General features: G+C 44.1%; 1 protein-coding gene across 2 annotated transcripts in view; it reads right to left on the bottom strand.

Moving 5' to 3' along the window:
• LOC125741714 (proto-oncogene vav-like) overlaps positions 1-22,058 on the bottom strand; it is a 45,912-nt gene extending 23,854 nt beyond the window's left edge. Inside the window, exons 1-4 of one of the 2 annotated variants that reach the window (XM_049012961.1) lie at positions 21,528-22,058; positions 11,616-11,732; positions 479-537; positions 92-157 (exon numbers count right to left, since the gene is read on the bottom strand). In XM_049012961.1, coding sequence (XP_048868918.1) covers positions 92-157; positions 479-537; positions 11,616-11,732; positions 21,528-21,731 — 446 coding nt within the window. In that variant the 5' untranslated portion in view covers positions 21,732-22,058. The remainder of the gene's footprint in view (positions 1-91; positions 158-478; positions 538-11,615; positions 11,733-21,527) is intronic. The other variant, XM_049012960.1, reaches the window with a different exon arrangement.
• Positions 22,059-22,925: the final 867 nt, after the last annotated feature.

Genomic DNA, 22,925 nt, shown 5'->3' with positions numbered 1-22,925 from the left:
CACACCACACATATGTACACAAACTGTGTTCAGACACAGATGTCATGCATGTTCAAGCTGCCTGCAGACATTCAGACAAAGATGAACTCACTCTATCTGGTCAGAAAGACCACTGTAGATTTCTTCATCTGGTACACTACCCTCAACAGGAAACGGCCTGTAAGACAGGAGAAGTTAACGTCTGTAGAACCATCACGGGCTAGAACAGTCTAACCAGGAAATACATTAGTCTAACGTGGATACATAATAACCAAAGCAGACTTACCTGGAGACACATGCAATCTCACATGTACCAAGTTTGCATTGCCTGTCTTGCCAATCTGTCCTGGACTAATAACATCTAAGCTGATAGAAGTGGAATACCTCTAAAGCGTTATCTATTCAGGTTAAGCTCATATCGTGACAGTAACCTGTGATCTAGACTACAACATGCATCAGAACATTACAACAGTAATAGAAGGAAAATTCTGGTACTTACTGTATTCCACGTTCAATTGCAATTGATGTGTATGACAGAATGGACAGTGTATCGATCACCTGAAACACAGGAAGCAATATCCTAATCAAATCGGCATGAAATAGTATAACTATAGCACAATACTGCAATGTTCTTTATTGGTTTTTCCCAGTAACACTTTACTTGAGGGAGAATAAATAATGTAGCCTTATTCTGTTACTTATGCATTCATGGCTTTTATCTCAAACAATTACTATATTTGTTACTATATCAGTTAATTCTGTAAATCATTGTAAACTACTGAAATAACTACCAAAGAAACTACTGAAGGTAATAAACAGCACAAGTGAAACACTGGTCTCAGGTTCATTTACTATGAATGAATTGTGATGCATATTTTATCTCAAGTAGCTGCTATATTTGTTAATGATTTGTACTTCAGTAATAACTGAGATACTGCTAAGTATTTGTGCCCCCTCAATTTTTTACCAAACAGAAGTTAATAAAGGAAAAACAAATTCACCAATATGGGATAATGTCATTTTATTTCCTTACCATGTAGGGTTAAAGAAAATGCACATTCAAAAAACGTTTTGTGAACATCATTTTTGACATTTCTGTTTTTTCAGTAAGACTTATTTAAACATTTACATTTACGGCATTTGGCAGATGCTCTTAGCCAAAGCGACTTACATACGTTTAAAAGTAAACATATTTCTTATGGTTTAATCTCTTTATGCTTTGTGGAGATTTCCCTAGAGTGTATCTCAGGGATCCAATGCACTGAAAGTCAGTTACATGGCATGCTTGTTGAATGGAAATTGTGATTTCTTAATTCTTCCACTCACCATACCAAAAAATACACAATTGAACAGTCAGATTTTTGCAGAGATGTCAGATTTTTGTCAGATGTCAGTGTCAACACCCACAACATCTATTCCTTATTATGATATGACAGTTAATTCTATTAACTTTCAAATTAACAGTCCTACATAGGTCAGGTTTGGGAGCATGCACTGGTGTAGCACGTTTCCATATCCACACCTCAGGATTCCTGTTGTCACTCCCCCCCCCCCCAGGCTGACACATGGTCCAGTCCCATCCTCTGGCAATAGCTGTCTGTCTGCCACTGCCGGGTGTTATGTGCGCATGTCCTTGACCTGGTCCAGCTGCTCAGGTCCTCAGCAATGAGGGTCCAGTGAACCACATCACCCTCAGGGAATCAGACCACATGGCCATAAGGAATGAAAAAACTTCTTCTAGCATCCGCTCGTTTCATACAAAGTCAAACCAGCAGTACCCAAGGATTCTCCAAAGAGAGTCAGAACCAATGGAGTCCAGTCTTCATCTCAGGTTACTGGATAGCGTCCATGCCTTACAGCCATATAGCAAAACAGGGAGCGCCAGGACTCTAAAGACTTGGACCTTCATCCTCTTACAAACATATGAGGTGCACCACACACCCCTTTCCAGCGACCTCATGACCCCCCATGCTCTCCCAGTCTGTCTACTGGCATCATAGGAAGAGTCACCAAAGACATGAATGTCGCTGCCAAGGAAAGTGAACCTCTCAAGGAGGTCGACATTCTCTCCGCATTTTGACACACTGCTGATGGCTGTGCCCAAGAGGTTCTTAAAGGCCTGGATCTTGGTTTTTATCCAGGACATTCATAATCCCAGACATTCAGACTCCTCGCTCAGTCTCTTGAGAGCCCTGATCAGAGCATCCATTGACTCCACGAAGATCACAGCATTGTTGGCAATATCAAAATCAGTACATTTTCCCAGATGCCCCATGTCCACTGTACCCCATGATCCTGCCCGACACCCAGTTCTTGGAGTAGGAGCAAGAACACCCCCTGATGAACCCCACAATTGAATGGAAAGAACGCAGAGGTTCTGCCACCACTCTGCATAGCACTCAGAGTAGCAGTATACAGACTGGTTATGACATCCAGCAACTTTGGGATGTCCTAAAGGGCAGCACAATCAAGAGTTGAACACTTTACAAAAATAGACAAAGCCTGCAAAGAAACTCTGGCAATATTTGATTTAAAAAAACCCTCAGTGCTAGCATGAGACCAATGGTAGATGACTTGCGCATAAAACCAGTTTGTTCTGGCTGCTGGTAAATAAGCAAGTGCTCATGGATCCTATTGAGGATGGCTCTAGCAAGGACCTTACCTGGCATTGAGAGCGTTGTTATCCCCCTGTAATTGCCACAATCCAGGTGATCACCCTTCCCTTTACAGATAGGGACAACAAGTTCTGTTTTCCAGGTAGTTGGGATGATGCCCATCTTCCAAATGGAAGTAAAGATTGCTTGCAATGCCAGGACAGCCTTAACACCAGCCTGGGGAAGTTCACCTCAGATACTACAGTTCCCTGCAACCTTCCCTACCCTCAGCTGGTTCACCACCTGTACAGTAAAATCTCAGTAAGATTGGGGAGTTCACAGCTAATCAGAGGATCAGCCTCAAGAATTGTGGACTCAGATGTCCACCATCCTAGCCAAAGCATCAGCTTTAAACAGCTGCTCAAAGTTGCCAGCCCAGCAAGTCACAACTGCAGTGTCATTTGTAAAACTGTTCCATCACTCACCCTAATTACGAATCTCTGAGGAACAGATTTGGATGTGCATAATGCTTAAATTCCTCTGTAAGCAGGTTGCTAGACCATAGATGGTGTTACACTTGCTCACAGATTCTTCTAACAAACACCTCCTTATCTACCCTCAGACCTCTCGTTGCCATGCTTTTCAGTTCCCGGTACAGACTGGAGTTTCCGTCAAGCCATGCTCTGTGACTCCTCTCAATAATATCCAGGGTGCTCTGCGTGATGAAACACCTTCTTCAGGGAACACCAGCAACACCAACACGACCCTCAGCAACCTTCAGGGTCTGATCACAGAAGGTCTCCCACATCACATTAGAGTCAGCAGTCACACCCAAGTCTGCAGGTCCCTCACACAAACTGCATGCAAACTCATTAGAAGCAGCCGTATCTTGGAGTCTGGCCAGGTTCAGCCTCATTCTCCTCATAAGTGGTAGCCTAGCGGACCTAAGCTGAATCTTCAGAATGCACCAAGTCTGTGGTCAGAATTCATTTCAATAACTTGAAATGTTCGTAAGTCGTTATTCAACATCATTTTAAGGGTACATGCAAGTACAACGAACTAGGATGCTGGGAGTACGCACGCTACGCTCCTGCGCGGTGGGAGTAGCAGTCAGAAGTCGTACTAGGTGGAATTGACATGCAGAAAAAAATTTGATGTTGCAGACAGGAAACGGGAGCCCAAGGAACACAATTTGGACTTGCAGTCCTCTTCGTTCGTATGTCTGAAAGTTCATAAGTTGAAAGTTCGTAAGTAGCGGTGCGTCTGTATTGGTGTACCAAAACCAATGATGCAGCTCAGGACACTGGAACCAGGATCCAGCGATCTGCAACCCCTGACCCACTTTCACATTGGTTGCCAGACCTATGGGAACTGATACAATCCTGTCAGTGCCATTGGTCACACTGCAGTCACCCATGACCAGAGGAGTGTCACCTCATAAGTACCCATCAACCAGCTAGCAAAGTTGTGAATAAAATATCTCCTTCACTGAGACATCACTCACCGCAGCAGAAGCATACACTGAGACAACACAGAAGATAACCAGAGAGTTCCGTAATCTGACTCTCATAGTATGCTCATTGAAAGATTGACATCAGCTGATCCACCACAGCAACAACTACGGTACTCCCTGAGCATGGTAGTAATCATAGTAACCAAACCAATAATAGATATACCCACCTACAGAGATCTGGCCACTCCCTGGTCTATGTACCTCAGAGAACAGTTTAACATCATACCCAGTCTTGTATAGTGATAATTCAATGAAAACAACACAAGTCCTCATGTTCAATGTCAGACTTGAATATTTGGTTTCCTGGCATCATCTTTAACAATCTGATTTGATGCTGATGAGTTGCTGTCTTTGTCTCGTTGGGAGTTTATCAATGACCTCTGGCTATTGCCCCACTGTTACATAGTCACATGTTCTGCTTGCCTTTCATATACATATATGAACACACAATTTATTTCTCAACGGTCAGTCAGAAACAATCTGGGATCAGTTGTCCATGATTGCTCTTAAAATAAAAGAAAATCTAACAACATTTTATTTATTTAGTTGGCTATATTATTACTACTGCGATGGGCTGGCCCCCCATCCTGGGTTGTTCCCTGCCTCGTGCCCATTGCTTCCGGGACAGGCTCCGGACCCCCCGCGACCCAGTAGGAAAAGCGGATTGGAAAATGGATGGATGGATGGATGGATGGATATTATTACTATGTAAATTTGACAATTATAAAATTGGATTAAACTTCTCAACCAAAAAGTAAGATCTTTCATTTATTAGGAAAATAAAATAATGTGAGGGAAAAGAGAGAAGAAAGATAAATAGAGAAGAAAACAGCAGTCTGCTCACTGTCGAGGTGTATTTGCATAGACATGATCAAGAAGCTGAGCCCTTGGACTGCTTGCACACCCTGGGCCTTGTCATCATGCTTCCTGAACTCTGCAGCGAAACCAAGAGCAAAAGCGTGACCCAGATATATGATGCCTGTAAGAAAAACCACATACAGGCAAGAGTGAGAGAGTGAGCGAGCGGGTGGGGAGAGGAGGGCAGTGCTGAGAACGTGCAGTATGCTCTCATTGAATGGGTGAATTGGAATGAAGAGGAGTCAGGGCTAAAGAGGGATGAGTTACTGGATGAGACAGATAGGGGTGAACTGGAATGAATAAGAGTCCTGGCTGCAGCGGGACCAGTTAATGGATGAGGCAGAGAAGGGTGAACTGGAATGAGACACATTTTTAAAACCACCATCAGCCTTGTTGAAAGCACAGAACCACCACAAAAGCATGTGGAATGTCACTGACTCCTTGCCATCAGGGATACATGCAATCTTAGAACATGTCACTGTTGTATCAGTTACCTAAAACCCTACAAAGCAGAGAAACACCAAAAGAACATGAATAATATTACTGAATCCTGGCCATGTGAACTGCTCAATGCAGATATACTATTCAACTGCCACCAAGAACTGAGCCGTACCTGAGCTGAGCCGCAGAGACATTTTTCCCTTGTAAATTATGCAAGCCATACCCAACCTGTACCCATGTTGACATGGTACTACTCACTAGCAGAGCTGAAAGAATGACCAAACCAAACGTCACCACCATCTGATTGGTCAAAATGCATGGAGACAGTAGTGACCTGTATGCATGGAATATTGGTAGGAAAAAATATCATATTCTATATATCATTCAATATTTAGGTATGTTTACACCATGGATGCGGAGAGCATCAGCACTCGCTCTGGACGCCCTGCCCACGATGCTACCGAATGCTGTGGACACTTTCTAGTAGACAGTGACAAGGTTGCTCAGAATGCTAAGTTTTGCAAAGTTATTAAAGCAGCCACAAGACAAACAAACGTGTAGCTTATCTTTGTGCTGACTGCCGATAGGCTGTAATTTGTCAAACTGGTATTGTTGTGAATCAGGTAATTGCTTTCCTGCTTAAAATCAAGTGTTCTGGAGGGGAAATTGTAGCTATAGAAGTTAAATAGTTGATATTTATTATTACTTGCACTTTTCCACAACCCACTATCCATATTTCATACGGTGTATGAGTGTACATAGGCATTATTACTACTATTGTATCAGTGTTCTATCTTATTTTATATTATTTTTTATTCTGTATTCTTATTCTTGTATTTTTATATTCTTTACTCTTGTAACTCTTTCTTGCTATCTGTTTGGAGCTGCGTTAACACACAAATTTCCCCACTGTGGGATCAATAAAGTCCTATCTTATCTTATCTTATCTTATCTTATCTTATCTTATGTTAAATTTTGCCTATAAATTCTGTTTTATTCTTTTTCAAATTCATCTTTTCACTATGGATAATCGAGAGGTAGTTGCTTATGCAGCACTGATTTACATGTGGCAAAGATGTTTGAGATTGCAGTGGTTTCACCCGATTCTCCAGGCCCGTCAGTAGCATGTGCAATATCACCAGCTCGTGCAGAAATTGCGACTGGATTATGGCAGGTTTCAGACATATTTCAGGCTGGACAGGGTGGACTCTGGTGGTGGTGGACTCTGGCTAGGACTTTGGCTCATGGTGGGCTCTGGCTAGGACTTAGGCTCTGGCTTGGTGGTGGTGGACTCTTGCTAGGACTTTGGCTCATGGTGGGCTCTGGCTTGGTGGTGGTGGGCTCTGGCTAAGACATGGGCTAAGGTTGGGCTCTGGGTTAGGATTGGGCTCTGGCTTGGTGGTGGGGGACTCTTGCTAAGACTTTGGCTCATGGTGGGGTCCGGCTAGGACTTGGGCTCTGGCTTGGTGGTGGTGGGCTCTGCCTAGGACTTAGGCTCAGGCTAGGCTCTGGCTTGGTGGTGGTGAGCTCTGGCTAAGACATGGGCTCAGGTTGGGCTCTGGCTAAGACATGGGCTCAGGTTGGGCTCTGGCTAAAACATGGGCTAAGGTTGGGCTCTGGCTTGGTGGTGGTGGGCTCTGGCTAAGACATGGGCTCAGGTTGGGCTCTGGCTAAGACAGGGGCTCAGGTTGGGCTCTGGCTTGGTGGTGGTGGGCTCTGGCTAAGACATGGGCTCAGGTTGGGCTCTGGCTAAGACATGGGCTCAGGTTGGGCTCTGGCTTGGTGGTGGTGGTCTCTGGCTAAGACATGGGCTCAGGTTGGGCTCTGGCTTGGTGGTGGTGGGCTCTGGCTAAGACATGAGTTCAGGTTGGGCTCTGGCTAAGACATGAGCTCAGGTTGGGCTCTGGCCAAGACATGGGCTCAGGTTGGGCTCTGGCCAAGACATGGGCTCAGGTTGGGCTCTGGCTAAGACATGGGCTCAGGTTGGGCTCTGGCTAAGACATGAGCTCAGGTTGGGCTCTGGCTAAGACATGGGCTCAGGTTGGGCTTTGGCTAAGACATGGGCTCAGGTTAGGCTCTGGCTAAGACATGGGCTCAGGTTAGGCTCTGGCTAAGACATGGGCTCAGGTTGAGCTCTGGCTAAGACATGGGCTCAGGTTGGGCTCTGGCTTGGTGGTGGTGGGCTCTGGCTAAGACATGGGCTCAGGTTAGGCTCTGGCTAAGACATGGGCTCAGGTTGGGCTTTGGCTAAGACATGGGCTCAGGTTAGGCTCTGGCTAAGACATGGGCTCAGGTTGGGCTCTGGCTAAGGCATGGGCTCAGGTTGGGCTCTGGCTAAGGCATGGGCTCAGGTTGGGCTCTGGCTAAGGCATGGGCTCAGGTTGGGCTCTGGCTAAGGCATGGGCTCAGGTTGGGCTCTGGCTAAGGCATGGGCTCAGGTTGGGCTCTGGCTAAGACAGGGGCTCAGGTTGGGCTCTGGCTTGGTGGTGGTGGGCTCTGGCTAAGACATGGGTTCAGGTTGGGCTCTGACTAAGACATGGGCTCAGGTTGGGCTTTGGCTAAGACATGGGCTCAGGTTAGGCTCTGGCTAAGACATGGGCTCAGGTTGAGCTCTGGCTAAGACATGGGCTCAGGTTGGGCTCTGGCTTGGTGGTGGTGGGCTCTGGCTAAGACATGGGCTCAGGTTGGGCTTTGGCTAAGACATGGGCTCAGGTTAGGCTCTGGCTAAGACATGGGCTCAGGTTAGGCTCTGGCTAAGACATGGGCTCAGGTTGAGCTCTGGCTAAGACATGGGCTCAGGTTGGGCTCTGGCTAAGACATGGGCTCAGGTTGGGCTCTGGCTAAGACATGGGCTCAGGTTGAGCTCTGGCTAAGGCATGGGCTCAGGTTGGGCTCTGGCTAAGGCATGGGCTCAGGTTGGGCTCTGGCTAAGGCATGGGCTCAGGTTGGGCTCTGGCTAAGGCATGGGCTCAGGTTGGGCTCTGGCTAAGGCATGGGCTCAGGTTGGGCTCTGGCTAAGACAGGGGCTCAGGTTGGGCTCTGGCTTGGTGGTGGTGGGCTCTGGCTAAGACATGGGTTCAGGTTGGGCTCTGACTAAGACATGGGCTCAGGTTAGGCTCTGGCTAAGACATGGGCTCAGGTTAGGCTCTGGCTAAGACATGGGCTCAGGTTGGGCTCTGGCTAAGAAAGGGCTCAGGTTGGGCTCTGGCTAAGAAAGGGCTCAGGTTGGGCTCTGACTAAGACAGGGGCTCAGGTTGGGCTCTGGGTAGGACTTGGGCTCTGCCTCCTTTTTCCTTTCTTTTCTATAGGTATCCCTGAGTAATTTCCACTTTTTTCTACACTTATTAACTAGTGAACAGACAATTGCCTGCATTTCAGAATGCACTTTTAAGCTTGATTTTATAGTAACAATGTCTAAAATGTCAGCTGTATCAGAATATAAAAAAATTGCTTAAAACTGCTTAAATTTCCCTTAAATGATTTAACCAGGGGGCGGTGTAGTGGTGCAGTGGTTAGCACTGTTGCCTCACACCTCTGGGACCCGTGTTGAAGTCTCCACCTGGGTCACATGTGTGTGGAGTTTGCATGTTCTCACCATGTGGTCGTGGGATTTCCTCCGGGTACTCCGGCTTTCCCCCACAGTCCAAAGACATGCTGAGGCTAACTGGAGTTCCTAAATTGCCTGTAGGTATGCATGTGAGAGTGAATGGTGTGTGAGTGTGCCCTGCAATGGGCTGGCCCCCCATCCTGGGTTGTTCCCTGCTGGGATAGGCTCCGGACCCCCCACGACCCAGTAGGATAAGAGGTTTGGAAAATGGATGGATGGACGGATGATTTAACCAGGTCAGAACAGGTTGAGGAGCATGCGCTGGTGCACCCACCAGCCAGGTGTTACATGGGCATCCTCTTGGTCTGGTCCAGCTGCTTGGGTCCCCAGAAATGAGGATCCTGCGAGCCGGACCACCCTCACCCTACGTAACTTACTACAGATAATGTGGTACCCAAGGATTCTCAGAAGAGAGACAGTACCAAAGGAGTCCAGTCTTCATCTCAGCTCACTGGCTAGAGTCCATGTCTCACAGCCATACAGCCAAACCGAGAGCACCAGAACTCTAAAGACTTGGACCTTTGTCCTCTTGCAAAGATATGTGGAGTGCCACACACCCCATTCCAGCAACCTCGTGACCCCCCATGCTCTTCTAATCCATCAGCTGACTTCATAGGAAGAGTCACCAGAGACACGAATGTCGCTGCCAAGGCAAGTGAACCTCTCGACAAGGTCGACATTCTCCCCACAGACAGACCCACTACTGATGGCTATGCCTAAGAAGTCATTAAATGCCTGGATCTTGGTCTTTATCCACTCCTCACCCAGCCTCCCGAGAGCCGCAATCAGAGCCTGAAGAGGGGGGCCTATACGCAAACAAGTACATGTCATAAATAAGTGGTAAACCTGCTACAGCTATGATCAGTGCTTGGGAACTGTTTGGTTGGAACAAAAGTTGACAATCTTCTGGTTCTGAGTAACTCTCTTTAGTGGAGCATTTCTACCTTCTGAATGGTTGCCGCCGACCCACGTCATAGCTCATTACCATAAATATGACTGGACTTCAACTTCATTTTGATGCTCCATGCCACTGTTCACCACCTGGCAACACACCCTTCCATAGAGATTGAATGATTTCCAGTCGCTATGACGCTCATGCCGCTCGCAGTTTCAATGTACCTTTAGTAGTATTGCACATTGCAATGTATGTCAATAACTCTGAACTTGAAAATTTCCAACCTCCTACTTAAAAAAGCACTATAATACAGATGAACAGAATGGATTCGTCATGCAAATTTGCCCAAACTAATGCTAATTCTGCTTGCGTTTGATGCTAACATAAGATGGTGATTCTGACAGACTTGCTAGTAGAAATTAGAACATAGTAAATTATGATGTGCACCATGTTAACAGCAAATAGATGTCTCTTTGGTTTTATGTCACTATTGCGTTCCAAACCCCACAATGCCTTTACCAAGCCCACCTTTCTGCAGTGGAAAACTGAAGCAAGCTGGAACTGCAATGTAATTAGTCTCCCTTCACAATACAGCTCAGGTATGACCTGATTCCTGTTTGCTAGTGTAAAAACCACAGTGGAGAAGAATAGTCTTAAAACAGTAGTAGAAATAAAAAAAAATAATAAAATACCAGAATGTTGTCCACTGATTTCATCTGAAGTATATATCCAGCTTAAGAAGCATTTCAGAGTTTCAAATTCACCAGTACCACAGACCTGATTATTTCAGAAGGACCACCTCCTGATTGGCTAAACTCATTGTTGGTACATGTGTACGGAGGTCCTGTTTGTGATAAACAATTCTCAGGTTGATTTCTAAACCCAGTCCAGCCCAGCTATACAGTACATCAAAAACTATAAAAAATAAAAGAGGAAACTCCATATCGACACGATTTGTACAAAACTACACATGCTCAGGGCAGTTCACTTACACCAAAATAACTACTGAAAACTATAAACCGACAGCACCTCCCCACCGGTACAGCCAGACCATGCTCAGGGCAGTTCACTTACACCAAAATAACTACTGAAAACCATAAACTGGCAGCACTACCCACCGGTACAGCCAGACCATGCTCAGGGCAGTTCACTTACACCAAAATAACTACTGAAAACCATAAACCGACTTGATTTTGACTGGTGATGGATGTTTGTTTTACAATATTTTGATTATTCTGATAGTATATTTTACTACAATCTGCACCGAGCACTAAAGGAGTTTCTTTTCTTGGATTACTGGTCATGGGAAAATGAAATTCACAAGAAGAAAACTTTCCCAACAGGGCGGGTCATGTGATTTATTTGCATTTAGCCAAAGATGGTGACAGGCTATATTTGAAAGTCTGTAAGGCTGGTGATGAAGGCAGTGAGATCTTCTGTTACTTCTGGAGATCTAAAAGGTATGCATTGATTCATGAACAATATACGGAAGTCCAATGCTTTCTTCTACTGAAAAGTTCTCTGCAAATACTCACTTCCAATTGCTATTCAAAACTTGCCTGTCACTTCCTCTTCTTGAGAGTTTTGTTTCCCTGTTAGTGTTGTAAAACGCTGAGTGGATGTGTGTATGTTCTAGATACTATATCAAAATATATCCTAGATCACTGAATGGTGCTATACCAATTCGCAGGCACACATTTATTAGATATGCAGAGCATGTAGTCTTACCTTAGCAAAGTCCCGCACATCAAACAGGTCAAAAGCTTCGAAGAGCTCATTCTTCTTCAGCCCAAAGCATTCCTGGCAAGCATTCAGGAAGGTCCTGATGTTCTTCAGGCAAAGAAACTGTGGATAGCAAGAAATGTCAGCGGAATATACATGTCTATGCTAGAATGGATATTAGTATGAAGCTGGAATTCACCTGGGAGTTACTAGGGTCAATGTAATCTTGGATATGAGCTCTGTTTCTGTGAGTAGTGTTCTATGCTCATTAGAAAATGATAAGAAGAGGAGACATAAGGAAGATCTCAACAGGTCCTAAAAACATGCCTTAGTCATTTGAGTTGTGCACAGGCACACAGAGGCATTGCTATGGCCATTTGCTGATGGACGATAAATCAACAAGGACAGTATCAAGAAGCCAGCAGAGCGATGAAAATGTGCTAGAACTGTGGCTAGAAAACTAATGTCAGAGTGCAGAGTTCAGGTGGGCCAGTCGAGACTTCAGAGGGAACAGACGAGATTTGACTCAGACAAAACTAAAGTAAAAAGTAATAGTAGTGTGGACTTCCTTATATAGTTTTTTTCAGAATTATCCTCAGCTGTGTAACAGACTTTGTGACAGTTTGCTTGGGTATGTGGGCTCCCATGATCCTGATCAGGATAAGAAATTAAAAGATCCCTCAAATCACCTGAGAAATACATTTAGTCAGGGACTACTGCTTTTGCTGAAGGTTTTCTGGTTATTGCTCACTCTCACAGTGCAGAGAGCAAAGGTTATGTAAGTCTAAATCCCCACTATTTAATTGAGTAATTAAGTTTGATATTGTACTGTCAGGGATAATTTCAAGAACCAATTTTATTAGGAATACTGTATATGCAGTTTTTAAACATCAATTACTATGGTATGTTGTATGGAGTAATTTCAGAAATATAAAAAGATTTAATAATCCTATTAACCAAAGAGACATACACACACATTCAAGATTGAAGCACATTATTGCCATTGTGTAACTCAACAAAATTCTGTTTATGACAACCCCAAAGATGCATTAATAAGGTGCCAGCCAGGGCAGGTCCTCTGTGGTGGTGACTCCCATTAACTTGTAGCTGTATAATCTTTCCACAGCCTCTGCTTTGATTCTTACTGGATTGTGATTTCTTTTTATATCTTTTTAGTATTCTTAAAGTCCTCAATGACAGAGACCCTTCTGCTCTCTGCAGGAATAGCTCTGCTGCAGCCGCCCACAAGAAGGCTGCACACATCTTGAAGGGGATGAGGGAAAACCTTCAGGAGCCTCATCCCTGGTAGAGTCGAAACTGTCAGAGAGCTAATAGGGTCAAGCCTGTTGGGGATCGGGCCTGGTGTGGTGCTGAGGCGTCACCTGCTGCATGGCAGCACTTAGGTCCCAGTTTGAGGCGGCCCATTCGGGTCGGCGTGTGGGACGTCTTGTCTCTCCAGCAAGATGACCATCTTCCTCTGCTGTCAGGGGAGCTTCGTAAACTCAGCATTTCGGTGGTGGTACATTGTAAGGTAGACAAACAGGGGAGTGGCCTGGTCATTGTAGGTGGATGCATCTACTTTTGGTCTGGTCCCTCTGATAGCTGCCATTCTATTCTTAAAGAGTAGCTGTTGCTGTAGCGGATCGACTCCTTCCGATGGTGTCTGATGTCAGTCCGTTCAACAAGTGCATTATGAGACTCAGGCTAAGGCCCTCCTTGGGTGTTTTGTCTGTTGTCTCAGTGTATTTCCTACCGTGGTGAGTGATCTCTCATTGAGGGAGACATTTTACTCACAACTTCGCTCTGTGATTGATAGGTGCCCATGAGGTGACACTCCTCTGGTCATGGGTGACTTCAATGGGACCACAGGCAATGACAGGGCTGGCTATGAGGATTGTGTCGGTCCCCATGGGTCTGGAGAATGGGGTGAGAGTAGCTCCATGTTCCTTGACTTTGGGAAAGGTCAGAGGCTACGGGCTGTTGGATCCTGGTATCTGGGTTTGCGGGTGTCCTAGATAAAAACCAAGGTCTAGGTCTTTAATGACATCTTAGGCACAGCCATCAATAGTGTGTCTGTCTGCAGGGGAGCCTTGTTGAGAGATTCATTTACCTCAGCAGTGACATTCATGTCTCTAGTGATTCTTCCAATGAAGTTAGCAGACGGATTGGGAGAGCATGGAGGGTCATGAGGTCGCTGAAAAGGGGTGTGTGGCGTTCCCGATATCTTTTTGCAAGAGGATGAAGGTCCAAGTCTTTAGAATCTTGGTGCTCTCTGCCTTGCAGTATGACTGAGACATGGATGCTATCCAGTGAGCTGAGATGAAGACTGGACTCCTTCAGTACTGTATATATTTGGAGAATCTTTGGGTATCGCTGGTTTGACTTTGTGTCAAACAAGCAGTTGCTAGAGGAGCCCAAATGAGGCACATTACCTGCATTGTGAGGGAGCATCAGTTACGGCACTACAGCCATGTGGTTTCCTTGAGGGTGACCCGGCTCGCAGGATCCTTGTTGCTGAGGACCCGAAGGCTGGGAGGATGCCCACATAACACCTGGCTGCAGCAGATAGATGGCCATTTCCGGAGGGCAGGATTGGACCAAATGTCTGCTTGGGGGGTCACCAGTCAGGATCCCGAGGAGTTTTGCCATGTGGTGGGTGCAGCAATGCACTACATCAGTACATGCTCCCCTGACCTGTATGTTTGAAGCAGTCCTGCAGTCGCGAGACACCAGTCTCAGGTCAAACTTTGACAGTCCTTCTACTTAGTACTGTTAACAAGGGCTTTGGGTGCAGGGACAAGAAACGGAGTAAGATGATTAGAATGTCCAAGGAGGGGGCATGGTATGACCTTGTAAGCATCTTTTATGGTTGTATAAACATGATCCAGATTCACTTGATAGATATCCCTGGCAATGATGAAAACTCTGTCGGGGTATGTGTTCTGTTTACTGATAGCATCATATAACTGCTTAAGTGCTAGCTTAATATTAGCCCTGCACAGTATGTACTCTGCCATAAGAATAACAACTGAATGTTCTTTGGGCAGGAAGAATGGTCAGCATCTTAGCATAAGATATTTCAAGTCCGGAGAACATAACTTATTCATTAAGGTTGTTTTGGTGCACCAAGCATTATTAATGTAGATACAGAGTCCTTCCCCTTTTTCTTACCTGAGTCGTGTGTTCTGTTGGCATGGCGTAGCATGCATCCTACTAGCTTGACCGTATCCGATAGGTTGGGACTCAGCCACATCTCCAAAAAAATCAGAAGGCAACATTGCCTTGTAGTTTTATGTGCTGCAATATCCATTCGGAGCTCATCCATTTTGTTAGTGAGTGATCTAGCATTCACAAGAAGAGTACAAGGAAGAAAGGTTCTTTGTGGAGCAGCTTTTAGCCTAGCTAGAAAACCTGCTCGTTGCCCCTCTTCTGCTTCCTCTCCCTGCACAATCTGCATCGTCTCCCTCCAGGGGTAGGAGTCAGCGCAAGTCCTGGTGATCTGAAAATCTCTTGCAGTGTTGCTTCCGAGTTATAATACTGATCTGTACAGTTCAAGCCGATCTGTAAAAGCTTCTGGTAACTATAGTATATGTTCACCTTTGTTTGTAGGACAATAATAGTAAGTATTAAAAATGTTATTAAAATAAAAGAACACCTATTGGGGGAGTATGAACCCACTGCATCTATGCGTGCCACCATCTTGAATCTTGTATAATAAAACTGTTGTCACAAGTAAAAATATACACACACAATAATGGCTGTATTGACCAGATAATATCAAAGAAGACCTTAAAAATGACTTCCTTTTCAGAAGCTGCTTCAACTTAATAACCAATTATCCAGCTCTGTCCAGTACTCTGTGAATGTAACTCTTTATACTCAACTGGTTGGTTGAAACAAAATCTTGGTCTGGATTTGTACTTTCTGAACCTGAACTTTCCACCTCTGCTGTCCAGTTCCTCCTTTTGAGTTGGATGCTTGTCAGTGTCACAGAGAATGTCACATTCTATGATCTGGCATGGCAAACTCCCATCGCCAGTCAGTGGCAAAGTCCCATCGCCAGTCAGTGGCAAACTCCCATCGCCAGTCAGTGGCCCTGCGCAAGATCGGCCAAAAGCCTCATGATCTTTGCATTTTACATTTTACTTTATTTAGCAAGCGCTTTTATCCAAATGACTTCCAAGTGAGACAATTAGAAACTCAGAAGTTCCCTCCAAAACATTTGGGACAAAGACACAGTATTCTTTGATTTGCGCCTGTACTGCACAGTTTTAAATTTCTAATAAAAAAATTCAAAAGCGTTAAAGTGACCATTATAGACTTTAATTTAAAGGTATTTGCATACATTTTGTTTTCACCATGTAGAAATTACAGCATTATTACGGTGGGCACTGTATGTCTGATGGGAGAGATCACATGACAAAGCTAATAAAGTTACAACTAATTAAGTAGTGAGTAGTTATATAGCAGGAGGTTAGAATAGGTGCCTGTAACTGGAAGGTCATAGAGTTGCAGAGTGATGTCAATGCTGGATCCTTGACCAAGACTCAACCCTGCTTTCCAAAGATAAATAGTTTTGGATAAAAGCATCTGCTAAATGGAGAAAAATGAAACTATGACATTGCTAGTATGAAAAAAGACCATCGAACATATCTGTGCCCTGGGAAACTACCAGGTCTGTGAAAAGAATCAGAAACCTTCTCTTGGTGTTTTCAGCAAGCTGGGCAGTTCTGTACAAAGTGCAGTCGCACAGCAGATAGCTTAGTTAGCAGGAACAGGGGAGAGCTGTTCGGAAGTGGAAACAGAATTGGACAAGCACTGTGTGTATGTGAGATTCGGAGAAGCAGATCCTGTAGTAGTGTGAGTCTGTCAGTGTGCAGTGCTGTCCTGTAGTAAATCACAGACACCAGAGATACTGCATTTTCATAGCTACCTGCCAGTCAGTCATAATGTGTGAATAGGTAGCTTTCATTTAAAGGATAAAACTGTAAACTTGGATTTTTCTTGTTAAAAGAGGAACTTCAAACTATCAGACAGTGGTGAGTCACAGTGATTTTAGTTCACTGGATAATGTCATTACACAGCAATGGTCAAATTTCACCAGTACAGGCTTGTGAGTGAGGCATAATTTCACACAGTTTGACACACCGTGAAGTACCCTTCCTCTGTATTCATTCTGTTGTGACCAAGCTCCAATGTTCCAGCAGGACATGGTGGCTAGCAGTGAGATCCCATGTTATTTCAGATCTACAAGGTCTGCATCTTCTACCAAGAATACCTCTGCAAGCACTCTATTCGAAAGCCCTACAGATGTAATATCTCACCAGACATCTTTCTCCACAGGCTCAAAGAGGGGAAAATCTTTTTTTCCCCATTAGAGAGTTTCCCTGGTACATTAATATATAGACTATCAGGTATTCATGAAACAGAATACATGGGAATTCAAATGACATGATTTTCATATCAGATTCAGTGAGTTACAAGGGCAGTACGAACATTTTGTATGAAAATCTGTATGTAAATTATCCAGGAAGTGTTGCTTAAGCTTTTTACAAATGAGAGGAGGCCAGTCAGCCCATCAAGCTTGTTTGGGGAGAGCTCAACTAATAGCTCAGAGTTTTTAAAATCTTATCTAGTTCTCGTTTAAAGGAACCCAAGGTTTTAGCTTGTGCTACACTAGCAGGAAGATTATTCTATACTCTAACTACATGCTGTGTAAAAAAGTGCTTTCTCAAATCCAGTTTAAAATGTTCTCCCACTAATTTCCACCTATGGCCTTCAGTTCTTGTATTTGAACTAATATTGAAGTAACTATTTGGTTGAACAGCATCCAGACCTGTTAGAATCTTACATACCTAGATCATGTCCCCTCTTAGTCTCCTTTGCTTGAGGATGAACAGATACAGTGACCAAACCTGCACACGATATTTTGGGTGGGGTCTTATAATCGTAGCATCACCTCCCTTGACTTAAACTCCACACACCTAGAGATGTAACCCAACATTCTATTGGCCTTTTTAATTTCTTCCCCACACTAGCAAGAGTGGGACATGGAAACATCAACATACAGTCTTTCTCATAATTAGCTACCTTTATTTCACTGGAACCCATAAAATAACTACTTTATATTTCCACTTCCTGCATGGATTACTTTACATTTGTCTCAATTAAATTTCATCTACCAGGAATCAGCCCAGTCACTAATTAAATCAAAATCGCACTGTAGCCTAATCTGCAAATTTAACCAGTGTACTCTATATATTGGTGTTAATATCATAATATCAAATTAGGAACGACAATGGTCCTAAAATTGAACCCTGCGGTAACCCACTATGAACGCAGGCCCACTGTGACATTGTGCCTCTAATAACTACTCGCTGCTTCCTGTCTGTTAACCAGTTTTAAATCCAAGCTGCTACAGTTCCTAAAATCCATGCTGCTTGTGGGTGGCAACATCAAAAGGCTTCTGGAAATCTAAGTAAATCATGATCACATCGTAGGCCTTTTTATGGTTAAATTTCTCGTAAATCCATGTTGGCTGTCCCTCAGGATGTTATTTGAATCCAGGTAATCTACCATTTTCGCTTGGATTATAGCTTCCATTATTTTTCCAGCTATGCAAGTTAAACTAATTGGCCTATAGTTTGCTGGGTTACTTCTATCCCCTTTTTTGAATATGGGCGTTATATTAGCACGCTTCCAATCAGAAGGTACCACACCCGCAGATAAGGATTTCTGGAATAGTGAAGTTAAAGGTTGGCAAATAATATCCCTCATCCCTTTTAAAACTATAGGTGAAATGCCATCAGGTCCCTGCAATTTATTTATTTATCCATTTATTTTGAGCCTAGCTAGGCTTTGTAGCACATCAGCTTCAGTTATATGTATATTGGTCATGAACAACACTGGATTCGTAATAAGAGTCGGTATGTTACTCATGTCCTCTGTAGTGAACACCCGTGCAAAACAATCATTAAACTCATTTACTGTCACGATCACTCTGGGCAGTGGAGTGATCGTGCGGGTAGGCGGGTCAGGGACAAGCAAGGCAGGCGGAAATCGGGGCAAAACTACGGGTTTATTCGGAAACAGAGATCAAGAGACGGGAACGAGCACACACCATCACCTACACCACAATGACGGACAGGGGAAACAGGTCAGACCAGGACTTAAATACACCAAGACTAATCAAAGGAATCGGACAAAGCTGGAGATGATCAGGGAAGTACATGTGGGTAATCAGGGGGCGTGGCACACACGAGGAGCGGACGAGCCGGGCATGACACATACGAGGAGCGGACGAGCCGGGCATGACAACTTACTATATCAGTTTCATTTTCAATTATAAGACCCTTATTATCCTGCAAATTAGTGATTTCAGCTTTTAGAGCTCTTTTGGAGTTAAAATATTGGAAGAAATTTCAATGTTACCCTTAGCCTTTAATGTAACTTTCCTTTCAACAGTCCTCTTCAACAGTCCTAGCGAGTCTAAAATTATTTTTTTTGCTCATAATACTGATCTCATCCTTTAAACATTTTGCTTTCCTCTGAAACTACATTAGGTGCTGTATAGCAAACAACAATTTGAGTTTTTATCATTTGTGATTTTAGCATCTGATTTTATCCATACAGCTTCTGTACTTTTATATTTATCAGTGAGCTCCCTTGTCTGCAAGTTCTCTTTTACATATGCTGCTCCCTTCTTGCCTATTTGGTATCTACAGAACAACGTGTAACCATTAATATATTCTTCTCCATCATTGTCACTCAACCATGTTTCTGTTATTCCTATAATGTCGCAAGAGTCTGAATAAATAAAAGCCTCTAAATCATGAATTTTGATTCTACTACTCCTTGCGTTTAAGTACACACAGCAAAGAGTAGGCCTTTTACAGTGCCCACTTTCATCATTATTTGGGGCTTTCCATCTCCCCCCTTCTACATTCTTAACTAACTTCCCTGCCCCCCCCCCCCCCGTCCCTAGTTTACACACTCAATTACTCTACACAAATGCCTCTCCAATACACTAGTTCCATCCAGTTCAGATGCAACCCATCTGACTTTTGTTCCAGAAGGTCCTGCAGAACAGCCCTCCTACTCTTGCCTGTGTTGTTGGTGCCAACATGCATGACAACTACTGGATCCATCCCAGCTGGGGCCAAAACCTGTGCACTACCTGGGCACCAGGCAGGCAAGACACCGTACAGAACCCTCTATCACATAACGCATAACTTTCTACACCTCTAATAACTGAATCCCCCACTTCCACAACCTCCATCTTCCTGGGGGGAGGGGGCTCCTCAGTGCCCAAGGGCCCACCTACCTCCCCAGTCTCATCCAGCTCTAAAGCTGGAAGCTCTTGAAAAGTATGTAACCCTTTCTTACGTCTCTGACCTACAGTCGCCCAGCTCTCTCGACCTCTCTGTTCTTCATTTTCCCCTCCCCACTTGTAGTGTACACACTATCTCCCTAAAAGGCATTTTAACTCTCTCTTCTATCTCCATGTTATCATGAACCTTGACCACGAGTGAGTCCACCAGTCTGACTGGACACAATCATCCAGAAGGGCATACATCTTGCAAACACAACACTGAGCTGGCCCTGTAATTACCTAACTCACTATGACTGCGTCCTTACTCCCAGCCGAGTATACTTATATATACAGTATTTGACTTTTAGTTGATTTCATTAACGTATAGTTGCTACAATAAAGTGGCGAATACAATAAAACACTAAGATAATGTTTACGTTAAAACACAACTGTTTGATTATCCAATAGTTTCAGAGAGATAAAAACCTTTAAAATTAAACTTTTAAAATAACCAAATTAACTATTACTTACCAGAGAATAACTTCCTACTGAACCACGTAAAGCTGAAATAAAGTTATTACAGAATGTGTACACACATGCAAGCAGATATCCATGCTTTTGCAGTTATAGTCTACCAGAGTCAGACGCTGATACAGACTGGAATCCATCAGCATACTGAGATTTAGATACAAGTCACTGAATGTCACAACAAGGAATCCAATGGGCCAAGGCCTCATACAAATGCTCCTGAATGTGACAAAGGCATACAGGGCAGGGCTCAAATCTGATACAGGTTCCCCACAGAACTCCTACCTGTCCAATACCTTGAACTAATACATCAGTCACTGGCCCACACACATGAAACTGGAACATTTACCAAACACAACACATCAGCTACCTACAAGCCTTCTCACATCCCTGCTACTCCACACACCAGCCATGCATCTATATGTGCAAGAGTGCATGCCTGTATATGTATACAGTTACCCCTTCGCATTTGTAAGGGTTGGGGTGGAAGATTCCAGCAAATGTGAAAATTTGCAAACAATACTTGGGCCCATTACTATAAATGCAAAATTAATGGCGCTGAAAATGATTAAAACCTACTATGAGAAATGCCAGATTTCACAGTCACAAAGACAACTAACATGTGAGTGAGGCTGGTTGCTGAGACAAAGATGCATGGCATGCCAAAGCCAAGATGTATAGATGCCACTGTGCAAATTTTTGACAAAAAATCTTCCCATTTAATTGTTCTCGGCTAACTCAAGAATGGCCGAAACTGTGAATGCCACATTTGTGAATCTGGAGGGGCGGCTGTAATTGTATGTGATAGTATGACCTTAAATATCTATGTTTGCAAAAAAGTGGCATTCTGTTTTAATTTACATTTTATGCAGTGTGGGTTATATAGCAACACAGGGTAATCAAGAGGCTGCTAATCCAGCTCTCAGGATGGACTCATGCCCGTTTATAGAAGTATAATCGAACAGTATAATTGGGCTAGAGCCTGTGAGTGTAAATGAAGGCTGTCTGTAGTAATGGATGCACACAATATGACACATAGATGTGACACAGGCAGGCTGGCAATGGGTGAAGTAGCTCACCTGTGACATCTGTGGTCGCAGATTGATGTCCCTCAGGTTGATGGACAGCGGACGCAAGTTGTTCAGCAGTTGGCAGAGGAGAACACCATCCCGCAGTGCGTGGACCAGCTCGCACACCTGGGCACTCTCACAAGTGACCCGGTGCTTCTCAGGCAGAACCCGGCACTGAATGAGCCACGCTGCACACTGCCTCCACAGGTCCATCTTGGGTCAAAAGGAGGCTCCGTTGCTCCCGCTGCTTGTCTTTGTGTTCTTTCTGTGCTCCTCTGTTCCGTCTGTCTTTCACTGCCTGGCGGATGTTCTGCAAGTTTTAGCTGCACACTCAACTTCCTCTTTCCTGACCGCAGCTATGAGCAGTTTTTCTGTTTGCCTACAGATCTCTACTTGTTTTTGTGCATCTATAGAATTATATTCTTCGGCATGTGACTGTTACTCCACGCTTGGTTGAGAAAGACAGTTTACTTCACTGAGTATCTGGTGGTGCTTGCACGTCTTTACTAATAAAAGAGAAGCCTTGCAGTTACAGAGCCAACAGGAAGTTTGCAGCAAAGGCATATGGTAGCGTGGGAGCTGTAGTGTGCAAAGGGGAGGAGTTAAACGGGCAAACTGACCTGCATACAGCTTGTGCCTATGAGCATACATAAAGATATATCTTCACTACTTTTAATGTTAAAGTTCATATTCTAATTGCTTAGCATAAGAAAGTGGCTGTGTGCACAACAGCGGACTAAATGTATTGCTTTGATTACACTCAACTATATAATTAGTTGTTGAATACATTCATTTCTTCCTTCCTTAATTTTTGTTCTCTTGGTGATTTTCACCACCTCCTGCTTCATACTGTACTGCGCTCTGCAAAGAAAATGCTGTTTCACACCTTGTGTTGTGGTGGGAGACCCAACTGCTGGGGGACAGGAAGTCTTACCTCAAACAGAAATACTTTGCCTCATTTGCTGTGAGGACTCTTCAACCAATCAGTCTTCTAATTAGTGATCTAATTAGGGAGTTGCAGAGAACCTGCACACACAGCAACCTTTTCTGGATATGATTGCCCACCCTTGCCGTTGAAGAACATACTTTACTTGAAGATTTTCACTGAACTGTATAACTGAGTAAAACTGTTAAGTCTCATTGAGTACTCAAACAATGTGATTTCATAGAAGCAGTGGAAGCCTGCAGTAGTGACAGTAAATCCTCCTAGTGTGCTGTGTGACAATAGCACCCTATAGTAATAGTGTGTCCCCCTAGTGTGTGGTATGAGAAGAGCATCCTGTAGTGAAGTGTGCCCCCCTAGTGTAGCAACATTGTTGCCCATCTCTACCCTCTACAAAGCAGTCCAAGTAAAGACAATGCTCATGGGCCAGGAGTAGGGGCTCCTTGGTAGGCGATATGGGCAAC

The sequence above is a fragment of the Brienomyrus brachyistius genome, chromosome 5 (assembly GCF_023856365.1).
Source record: "Brienomyrus brachyistius isolate T26 chromosome 5, BBRACH_0.4, whole genome shotgun sequence".
Classification (NCBI taxonomy): Eukaryota; Metazoa; Chordata; class Actinopteri; order Osteoglossiformes; family Mormyridae; genus Brienomyrus; species Brienomyrus brachyistius.
This window is presented reverse-complemented; position numbering and strand designations above follow the sequence as displayed.